This window comes from Miniopterus natalensis, chromosome X (assembly GCF_054644295.1).
Source record: "Miniopterus natalensis isolate mMinNat1 chromosome X, mMinNat1.hap1, whole genome shotgun sequence".
Taxonomy (NCBI): Eukaryota; Metazoa; Chordata; class Mammalia; order Chiroptera; family Miniopteridae; genus Miniopterus; species Miniopterus natalensis.
Window position 1 is genome coordinate 28,463,101 of NC_142103.1, and position 11,623 is coordinate 28,474,723.

General features: G+C 40.7%; 1 protein-coding gene across 1 annotated transcript in view; it reads left to right on the forward strand.

Moving 5' to 3' along the window:
- LOC107524006 (nuclear RNA export factor 2-like) overlaps positions 1 to 6,500 on the forward strand; it is a 28,145-nt gene extending 21,645 nt beyond the window's left edge. The window contains exons 11-21 of the mRNA XM_016195737.2: positions 717 to 753; positions 1,224 to 1,292; positions 1,373 to 1,428; positions 1,571 to 1,678; positions 1,799 to 1,857; positions 1,962 to 2,077; positions 2,170 to 2,212; positions 2,778 to 2,850; positions 3,415 to 3,597; positions 6,261 to 6,321; positions 6,456 to 6,500. Coding sequence (XP_016051223.2) covers positions 717 to 753; positions 1,224 to 1,292; positions 1,373 to 1,428; positions 1,571 to 1,678; positions 1,799 to 1,857; positions 1,962 to 2,077; positions 2,170 to 2,212; positions 2,778 to 2,850; positions 3,415 to 3,597; positions 6,261 to 6,321; positions 6,456 to 6,500 — 850 coding nt within the window. The remainder of the gene's footprint in view (positions 1 to 716; positions 754 to 1,223; positions 1,293 to 1,372; positions 1,429 to 1,570; positions 1,679 to 1,798; positions 1,858 to 1,961; positions 2,078 to 2,169; positions 2,213 to 2,777; positions 2,851 to 3,414; positions 3,598 to 6,260; positions 6,322 to 6,455) is intronic.
- Positions 6,501 to 11,623: the final 5,123 nt, after the last annotated feature.

The window sequence follows — 11,623 nt, forward strand, 5'->3', positions numbered from 1 at the left end:
CCCCTACTGCCAGGGCAGAGCTTCTTTCCCTTTCCTTTCCTTTCTTTTTCTTTCTCTTTCTCCTTTGTTTTTACTCCTCCACATCTTTCCAATCTCTGCTCCTGTCTTCAGTCTCTTTCTGTTTTCATCCCCCTTCCTTTCCCTCCCTGCCTCCTAATCCCTCACTCACCTCCTTGCCCCAGCATCCCGGGTCATCCATGGGGCATGTCTGGTTCCTGGCAGGATGCTGGGCCCCCAATGAGGTAACAGACCCCTGGGTCCCCACCCCATTCCCTCTTCTCTTTGGAGCTATCAGTGGGGGCTTTGAGGAAGGAAGGGAGGCAGGGAGGGGGAAGAAGCCCTGCACTCTGGGATCCAAATGCTGTGTTTTGTGGCACTGGAGAAGGAGTCAGGGCCCTTTAGGAGGGAGCTAACCAGGAGGATGGAATGGGAGATGGAGAGGAAGAAAGAGAAGGAAAAGGTGAGGGAGGGAGGAAGGAAGGGACGTAATATGAAGGTGCAGGTGTGGAGAGAGATGAAGAGACTGCATTTCAGAGATTCCATTTGGCAGATGGTCAGTGATCAGCAGGGAATGGACCCAGAAGCCTTGAAATCAGAGGCTGAGGATGGTAAAGGGCAGAACAGCTGTTTCTGTGTATGCCATGAGTGTTTTAAGTAAATGGAAACTTTGCAACCCAAACTATCAACCACTTCTTTTTATTTTTGGATTTGGACAGTGTCATCAGGAAATGTTTCCCCAAGTTGTCACGCTTGGTAAGTACCTATATTCATCACTGTCTCTTACTAACATTGATGATCTCCACATCTGCCCTCAAGCCCTTTGTGTCTTGCCAAGATGACATGTTTGCATCAGAGTCTTATCCATTTGGGGGGACATGGACTCCTGGAAAGGGCACGAATATGAATGATCTCTGTGAAAATACACACACACACACACACAGAGAGAGAGAGAGAGAGAGAGAGAGAGCGAGTGAGAGAGCGCACAAAGGAGGGAAGAAAAGAGAGAAAAACAGACTCACATATACATACACACAAGTTGCCTAAAACAGTAGAGACGTCCAGGACCTCTTGCTGCAGACACCCACTGGAATCTTGCCCATGGAATTTCCAGGGCCCTTTCACTCTTGACTTCTGACTTCACTATCTCCTGGGCCCTTGCTTTCCCCTAATCACCCAGGACCACCTCCCTGGTCTGCACTGCTAACTTATCTTCCTGTCTCCAGGATGGCCAGGATTTAGTTCCACCGATTACTGTTGACATTGACAGACCCCACTTAATAAAACCCGTCAAGGTGAGGAATAAATATCAACACTTGGGCTATTGTAAGGGAGGCTTTATCAGCCACATGGTCTCAAATGCCTTTGATTCCAGGAAAGCTGTGAAGTATTTGATGTTCTGAAGACTCAAGTCCAGCATTTCCTGCAGCAGTAAGTACTCCTGTGACCACCAAAAAATGGGGAAGGCTGGGACAGTCTGGGCCACCCAAGCACAGGTATGCTCCTGAGAGTTTTCAAGTCCCCTTTGAGGTCCAGTCCATAGAGATAGACTGCCTTCATTATCCCCTCACAGATATTACTTGATCTATGACTCTGGAGACAGACAGAGTCTCCTTGGTGCTTATCACGATGAGGCCTGCTTCTCCCTGACCATTCCCTTCACTCCAGATGATCCAGCCCCGTGAGTATCGCAACTCAGACTTTGATTCTGGGGCATGTGTCTCCCCAGCAGAAACTGGTCAGCTCATGGAAACACACACACTGGCCAGACCACCACATCCTATTCCTCTTTTTCTCCTAGAAGCAGCTTGTTTGAGTACTTCAAGGATAATAGGAATATGAAGAACCTCAAGGACCCCAGTGCGTGTGGGATGGGGAATATTGGGCAGGGCAATGGGGAATGAAAGGTCAGTCATAGGGCCCAGGGTGTGGCAACCTTGACCTTTGCTGTCCATCCCTCATAGACCTGCGTTTTCAGCTGCTGAAATGTACAAATCATGACGTTGTGAGCTACCTGCGTATATTGCCCAGAACTCAGCATGACCTCAATTCCTTCGTGGTGGACATGTGGTTTCAGTCGGTGAGCACCCACTTCCTCCCCAGGGTAAGCCCAGAAAGATGCAGGTGGGTGGGAGGTATAGGTAGACTGAGCACCTGGGCCTTCCCTTTCAGGAAAGGATGCTCTGCTTCTCTGTCAACGGGATGTTCAAGGAAGGTGAGTGTGTGTAGAGTCCTCTCCCCAGATGCCCCACTGCTCCCTCCTTCTGGCTGGGCTTCCTTTCAGAACTCTTTCAGCTTCCCTGATCCCTTCCCCTTCTTTACTGTTCCATCTCTGTTCTCCTGCCTCCAGTCTGCTCCCAAACCATCCTGGTCTTACCTGCATCTATGCCTGTCAGCCCTGCACAGCTAGGGCGTTGGGGGCAGAGGCTGGGAGGTTTGATGGTTGTCATCCCAGATCCTGACTATGTGAACTTGGGCCCATTATCTAACTTCTCATATTTCTTATTTGCTAAATAATGCTCACCTCTTGGGTAGCTGCAAAAAAATGAATCAAATGAACTTGTGAAGTGGTTGTCCCAGGGCCCAGCACATAGTAAGGTCAGTGTCAGTGGCAGCAGATTGCTCCTATGGTTGCCCTCCCCATTCCTGACACCCTGACTCCCAGGGAACAGTTGTCCCCTTTGCATGAATATTGAATCCCACCCTGACTGGAGAATGCTGTGTGAGTGAATGAAGCATGTGAGATTACAACGTGGTATTGTTGTTTGTTGTTGTTGAAGTGGAAGGAAGGTCTCAGGGTTCTGTGCGCGCCTTCACCCGGACCTTCATCGCTACCCCTGGCAGCAATTCCAGGTGAGTGCTGTGCTCTGGATGGGAACACGCAGCTCAGCCTGGGCTCAGGGCTCTGGGAATGTGGCAGCGCATGTCCTCGGGGTTTTCTCCGTGTGTTGTGGGAAACCAGCAGATCCAAGGTTGATCCAAGAAACGGTCCTGCTTAGGGGTCAAGAGCATGGGCTGTGGGATTAGGACACTGAAAGTGTTTCAGGTTTCTTTGAGGTCCTCTTAGTGACCCCAACACTCACTAGATTTATTTCTTAGTGAAATCACATGACCTCTCTGTGACACTATGTCTTCCTCTGAAAATGGGATTAGACTGCCCTCTCCCTTGGGCTGTTTCACAGAGTAATTTCAGTGGGATTAGGCGTACAAATTTAGTGAAGCTGGTAGACAGTCTCTCCAAAGGTGGGGTCTGTGGGAGTGGCAGAGCTACCAGGCAAGGAATCTGGGGTACAGGTACAGACGGTACAGACAGGGTGTTGGAGGAATCTGGTTGCTGAGTGGCAGTGTAAACAGGATCATTGTTGAGGGTGTGGAGTTATCCTTCCATCAGTTGTCTGAAGAATCATTTTTCTGCAGTATGTTCATTGTGAATGATGAGCTGTTTGTGAGGGACGCCACCTCCAGTGAGACTCAGAAGGCCTTCTCTGCCCCGGTGCCTTCACCCTCCTGCAACATTGGGCCTATCTTCTCCCAGGAGCAGCAGGAAATGGTGCAGGTTTTCTCCATCCAGTCTGGTATGAAACCACAGTGGTCTCAGAAGTGAGTACTGGGTGTGCTCAAGGATAAGAGGTAGCTTAAGCAGTGTGGGGCTGAATTATGGGAACACATAAACAATTTGGAAAAATAAGCATTTGATCTTTTGCTTCCAAAAATAGTAGGCCCATGAAGAACGTATCCTAATTTTATGATGATTAAAATAGTATAATGTGCCCTGGCCGGTGTGGCTCAGCTGTTAGACCATTGGCCCACACAGCAAAGGGTTGTGGGTTCGATTCCCAGTCAAGAGCATGTACCTGGGTTGCAGGTTAGATCCCTGGCCCCGGTTAGGGCTCGTGCAGGAGGCAACCAATGGATGTGTCTCTCTCACATGGATGTTTCTCTCTCTCTCTCTGCCCCCCTCCCTCCCTTCCACTCTCTCTATAAAGCAAAGGAAAAATTATCCCTCGGTGAGGATTTAAAAAAAATTTTTAAATAGTGTTATGTTCTGTTCTGATAACATGATCTTGTATAAGGAAAATCCTAAGGAATCCACTAAAATTAGAATAGACAAACAAGTTTAGCACAGTTTCAGGATATAAGATCAATATACAAAAATAATTTGTATTTCTATATACTACAATGAACGATCTTAAAATGAAATTAAGTAAAATCATTTCATTTATAACAGAATCAAAAATAAGACTAAAATACTGGGAAAAGTTATACTTTAAGATCTTCAAAATATTTTTGAATGAATTAAATAAGACCAAAAAAGGGAATGTCATTCTATGTTTATGATTTGCAAGACTTAATGTTAAGATGGTAATACTATTCAAACTGGTCCACAGATCCAACACCATTCTTCTCAAAATTTCAGCTGGCTTTTTTCAAGAAATTGATAAGGTGATCCTAAAATTCACATAGAAATGCAGTGGACTTAGAATACTAAAAACGATATTGAAAGGGAAGAATATGGTTGGAGGAGTCATAATTCTCAATCCCCAGAATTTCAAAGCTTACTACAAAGTTGCTGTAATCAAGACTACATTGGTACTAACATTTGAGTAGACATACAGGTCAATGCAATAGAATTGAGAGTCCAGAAATAAACTGTGACATTTATAGTCAATTGATTTTCAACTAGATGCCAAAAAAATTTTAATTGAGGAAAAACACTCTTTTCAACAGACACCTATATATCTACATGCAAAAAAAATAATGCATTTTGACCCTTACCAAATACCATATACAAATATTACTCAAAATGGATCAAAGACCTAAATGTAAGATCTACAGCTGTGAAAACTCTTAGGAGAAACCATAGGTGTATATCTTCATGATCTTGAATTAGGCAATGGTTTCTTATATATGACACCTAAAACACAAGCAACAAAAGAAACAAACAAATTGTACTTCATCAAAGCTAAAATCTGTTGTACATTCAAAGGACACTGTCAAGAAAGTGAAACTACAACTCACAGAATGGGAGAAAATATCTGCAAGTCTCGTATCTGATAAGGTTTATTTCCAGAATATCTGAGGACACTAACAACAATAGACAACCTAATTTGAAAATTGGGAAATGACTTGAATAGACATTTCTCTAAAGATGATATACAAATGACCCACAAAATATGCTCACCATCATTAGCCATTAGGGAAATTAAAATCAAACATGGAGGAGATACCACTTCATACACATTAAGATGGCTTTTGAGTGAAACGGAAGATAAGTGTAGATGAGGAAGTGGAGATATTAGAACTTTCATATATAACTGGTTCAAATGTAAAGTGGAGCATTCACTGTGGAAAACTTTTTGGAAGTTCCTCAACATGTTAAACATGGAGTTACTATATGACCCAGTAATCTCACTCCTAAGTATATAACAAGAAAAATTAAAACATACATTCACACAAAAGCTTGTACAGGAAGGTTCATACCAACATTACTCCTAACAGCCAAAAAGTAGAAACAACCTAAATGTCTTTTATCTGATGAATGAATGAATGAATGAATGAATGAATGAATGAATGAATGAATGAATCTGGTACATCGGTACAGTAGAATATTATTTAGTCATAAAAAGAACACAGTTCTTATATATGTCATGCCATAGACGAACCTAGAAGACATTACACTAAGTGAAAGAAGCCAGTCACAAATGGTCACATATTGTATGATTTTGTTTACATGAAATGTCCAGTACAGGCAAATTCATAGGTACTGAAAAAAGATTTGTGATTGCCAGAGTCTAGGGAAAGGGGAGGAATAGGGAGCGATCTCTTATGCTTAAGGAGTTTCTTTTTGAGATGATGAAAATATTTCGGAATTAGATATTTGTGATGGTTGCACATTCTTGTTATATACTAAAAAGAACTGAATTGTACACATTAAAATGGTGAATGCTATAAAATATAATTGAAAACTTGTATTTTATAGGTTTCCATTTGTTATTTTCTTGAACATCTTTCTTTATCAACATATATTAAGCTCTCTTGTTCTTTTGAACATCTCTGTTCCGTTTTGAATTCTAGTGGGCATGAATGCTAGTGACAGACATTTTGGTTTTCAATAGGTCTTTCTTCCTCATTACACATAGTGCTTATTCTGGTACATGTGTCCCAGCATAGATTCATTGGCATAGATTTTGTGGTGGCATTGCAAGGTCAATGTGTCTGTACTGTGGTACTAATGGAGATCACCTATTCTTCTCCCACTCCAGATGCCTTCAGGACAATGAGTGGAACTACACCAGAGCTGCTCAGGTTTTCACTACACTCAAGGTGAGGGCTGGGTATCAAGTGGGTTAAAGACAGATGTTTTGGGGCCTTTGGGAAGGCCAAGAAGGTGGAGGCTGGTTCCCTGGAATGAAACTCAGGGAGCTGGCTCTTCCCACACCCTGACTCCTCCTCTCCAGGCTGAGGGCAAGATCCCAGAAGAGGCCTTCAAACAAATCCCTTAAAAAGAGCTTTTGGTTCATCCATACTGTCCCAAAGGGTAAGAGATCTTTCTTCTTTATAGCTGCATAATATTCTGTGGTGTAAATGTCCCACAGCCTGGAGAATATTATGCTAAGTGAAATAAGCCAGTCAGAGAAAGACAAATATCACATGATCTCACTTATTTGTGGAATCTAAAGAACATAATAAATTGATGAACAAAATAGATTCAGTGACATAGAAGCATGGAACAGACTGACGAACCTCAGAGGGAAGGTCAGGGTGTGTGAGTGGGTGTGTGGGGAGAGATTAACCAAAGAATTTATATGCATATATGCATAACCCATGTACACAGACAATAGCGTGGTGAAGGTCTGGGACGGGGAGTGGGTGCAGGCTGGAAGGGGTTAATGGGGGAAAAAGGGGACACCTGTAATATTTTCAACAATAAAGATTTTTTAAAAAAGGAGAAAAAAGAGCCTTTGGATGTCATTTTTGTCTTCATCACCATCGTTTCTCTTTTCTCCTGCCTAAGGTCATACCCATGACTGGAGCTGGAGGCCTGGCTGACCAAGAAGCCAAAGTTGCCTAATCGCCTGAAGTATCCTTTGTTCTGTTTATTTTCCCCATTCATGATCACTGTTGTAGTTTTTTCATAATAAAGAGTGATGTTACACATTGTATGTTGTGTGTCTTGGATCACTCTTCCCCTGCCCAACCATGAGTTAATGGGTCCAGGACTGAAAAGTGCTGCCTTCTCCATACCCAACTCCCCCACTCACTCTGGCGTGTCTAGCAGATAAATCAGGATTGACTCCATAGGTAGTCTGTAGTAGATTCTGATGAGAATGGAAACAGTGCTTCCAGAGATTGGCCTTTGGAGAAAGTGATTCAGTCAGATGCTCTACCTGGAGGCCCACAGAAGCAGGTATGGGACCTGGCACAAAGGGGTTTTGTCAGGGATGCCTACTGCATAGTGAGGGCTGTGGAAGGAAGGAAGAGGGGACTCATATATTTTACTTCTTCCTAATCATCTAAATGTTTTCAAAGACCATACTGTGAACAAGTTTACAATTTGCACATAGGCAATTGGGAAATGGGCTTTTTCACACCTCTCACCATGTCTATGTTTGTCTTCTCATCCATCCACGGTGCAGCCTCCTCCCCCTTTTGAAAAGTGCACTTCGGGTGGGATCTCAATTCAGCATCTGAGAGTGAGAGAGAGTCAGCTTGTCTTCCCAGAGCATTTCTCAGAGAGCTGACAGCAGGTGCTCTGTGTCCATGTGCTTGAGGGGGTTCAACCATTTATTTTCACTTCCAAACAAACAACAATAACATGGAATCTCACATTATGGTCAGTCCTGTGGGGCTTTTTTCTGTCTGACTAATTTTGCTTAGCATGATATTCTCAAGATCCATCCATGCTATCACAAATGGCAGTATTTAATCTTTTCTTATGGCTGAGTAGTATTACATTGTGTACATGCACCACATATTCTTTATCCAGTCCTCTATAGCAGGACACTTTGGTTGTTTCCATGTCTTGGCTACCATGAAAGATGTTGCAGTGAACATAGGGGTGCATATATCATTGGGAATAAATGTTTTCAAATATTTCTGGTACATATCCAGAAGTGTTGCTGGGTCATATAATAACTCTATTCTTTATTTTTTGAGGAACTTCTGTACTGTTTTACATAGTGGCTGTACCAGTGTACATTCCCACCAGCAGTGAATGAGTGTTTCCATTTCTCCACAACCTCTCCTTAACAAAATTAAGAAGACTGAAATCATAACAAGCATATTCTCTGACCACATTGCTTTGAAAGTATAAATCAGCTGCAAAAAGGGAGTGAAACAAAACACAAATGTGTAAAGATTAAACAACATGCTACTAAAAAATGACTGGGTTAAAGAAGAAATAGGATCAAGAGATATATAGAAACAAATGAGAATGACACTGAGACATATCAAAACTTTTGGGATATAGCAAAATAAGTTATAAGAGGGAAGTTTGTATCATTGCAGGCCTATTTCAAGGTACAAGAAAAAAATCCCAAGTAAACAACCTAACATTACCTCTAAAAGAACTAGAAAAAAAGAAAGAAAAGCAGCACAAAGCAGCAGAAGAATAGTAAAAGAGCAGAATTAAGTGAAATAGAGAATAAAAAGACTATACAAAATAAATAAAGAGCTTGTTCTTTGAAAAGATTAATAAAATTGACAAACCTCTGGCTACACTCACTAAGGAAAAGAGAGAAAAGATTAAAATAAACTAAATCAGGAATGAAAGAGAAGTTACCACAGACTTACAAAGAAATACAAAGGATCACAGAAGAATACTATAAAAGACCATATACCACCAAATTCAATAACTTAGAAGAAATGAATTAGTTCCAGAAATATATAACCTTCCTAGACTTAATCAAAGACTTGGAAAATCTAAATAGACCAATCAACAGTGAGGGAATTGAAACAACCATCTAAAACCCCCCAAAAAATAGAAGTCCAGGACCAGATGGCTTTACCAGTGATTTCTACCAAACATTCAAAGAAGATTTAATACTTATTATTCTTAAACTCTTCCAAAAAATTGAAGAAGAGGCAATACTTCCTAACACATTTTATAAAGCCAACATAACTCTGATAACAAAACCTGGAAAGGATAACACAAAAAACAAACAAACTGTAGACTAAAGATGCAAAAACCCTAAACAAAATACTAGCAAATTTAACACAATATATTAAAAAGATAATACATCACCATCAAGTGGGGTTCATTCCAGGGGCACAGGAGTAGTTCAACATATTTTGGAATAGCTCACGAAGGGTAGTTATTAATTCTTTAAATGTTTGGTAGAATTCACTTGTGGAAACCTTCTGGTCCTAGGCTTTTGTTTGTTTGGAGTCTTCTTTTATTACTGCTTCAAATTCATTGCTAGTAATTGGTCTGTTCAGATTCTCTGTTTCTTCCTGGTTTAGTTTTGGAAGGTTTTACAGGTCTAGAAATTTATCTGTTTCTTCTAGATTTTCCAATCTGTTGGCATATAATTGTTCATAGTATTCTTTAATGATCATTTGTATTTCTGTGATGTCAATCATAATCTCTCCTCTTTCATTTCTATTTTGTGTGTGTGTGTGCGCGCTATCTCTCTTTTTTCTTGATGAGTCTCTCTAGAGGCTTGTCAATTTTATTTATCCTTTCAAAGAACACCTCTTACTTTCATTAATCTTTTCTATTGTTTTACTACTTTCTATTTTATTTACTTCCACCCTGATCTTTATTATTTCCTGTATACTATTCACTTTGGGTTTTGTTTGTTCCTCCTTTTCTAGTTTCTTAAGGTGTAAATTTAGATTGTTTATTTGGAATTTTTCCAGTTTCTTTTTAAAATTTATTTTTACTGTTGACACTGTTACAGATGTCCCCCATTTTCCCCCCTCTTTGCCCACCTCCTCCCCCCCTCCCCAGCCTTCACCACACCGTTGTCTGTTACCATGGGCTATGTATATATATTTTCTTTGACTAATCTCTTCACCTTCCTTTATCCAGTCTCTCACCCTCCCTCTTCGATGACATCCTTCAGTCTGTCCCAATGCTTCCATGCCTGTCTCTATTTTGTTCGTTGGTTTATTTTGCTCATTAGATTCCACTTATAAGTGAGATCATATGGTATTTGTCTTTCTATCACTGGCTTATTTCATTTAGCATAATAATCTCCAGGTCCATCCATGCTGTCACAAAGGGTAAGAGCTCTTTCTTTTTCACAGCTGTGTAGTATTCCATTGTGTAAATGTACTGCAGTTTTTTATCCATTCAACTGCTGATGGGCACTTGGGTTGTTTCCAGATCTTGGCTATTGTAAATAGTGCTGCTATGAAAATAGGGGTGCATATATTTTTTTCTGATTGGTGTTTCAGGATTCTTAGGATATATTCCCAGGAGTGGGATAACTGGGTCAAAAGGCAGTTCCATTTTTAATTTTTTGAGGAAACTACATAGTTTTTTCCACAGTAACTGCACCATTCTGCGTTCTCACCAACAGTGCACTAAGGTTCCCTTTTCTACGTGTCCTCACCAGCACTTGTTGTTTGTTGATTTATTGATATTAGCCATTCTGGCAGGTGTGAGGCAATACCTCATTGTAGTTTTATTTTGCACCTCTCTGATAATTAGTGATGTTGAACATTTTTCATATGTCTCTTGGCCATCTGTATGTCCCCTTTAGAGAACTGAATATTCAGGTGCTTTGCCCATTTTTTAATTGGGTTGCTTGTCTTCCTGGTGTTGAGTAGACAAATTCTTTATATGTTTTGTAAATTAACCCATTACCAGATGTATCACTGGCAAATATGTTCTCCCATAGAGTAGGACTCCTTTTCATTTTGATAATGTTTTCTTTTGCTGTGCAGAAGCTTTTTAGTTTGATGTAGTCTACTGTTTATTTTTTTCTTTGTTTCCATTGCCCTAGGACATGTATCAGCAAAAATATTACTATGAGGGATGTCTGAGACTTTACTGCCTATGTTTTCTTCTAGGATTCTTATGGCTTTGTGACTTACTTTTAAGTCTTTTATCCATTTTAAGTTTATTCTTGTATATGGTAATTTGGTGGTCATTTTTTCTGTTTTGTTTTGTTGTTTTTTTGCATGTACCTGTCCAATTTACCCAAGACCATTTATTGAAGAGAATGTTTTTACACTATTGTGTGCTCTTGCCTCCTTTGTCAAATATTAATTTATTATAAAGGCATAAGTTGATTTCTGGGTTTCTTGTTCTGTTCCATTGATCTATATGCCTGTTCTTGTGCCAGTACCAGGCCTTGTTTTTATTACAATGGCTTTGTAGTACAGTTTGATATCTGTCATTGGGGTTACCTCCAACTTTGTTCTTTCTCAAGACTGGTAAGCTTTTTGGGGTCCTTTTTGGTTCCATATAAATTTTTGAAATATTTGTTCTAGATCTGTGAAATATGCCATTATCAACAAGAAAAGTAATAACAAGTGTTGGAGAGGTTGTGGAGAAAAGGGAAGCCTCATTCACTGCTGGTGGGAATGTAGACTGGTACAACCACTATGGAAAGCAGTTTGGCGATTCCTCAAAAAATTAAGAATAGAGCTACCATACAATCGAGCAATCCCTCTC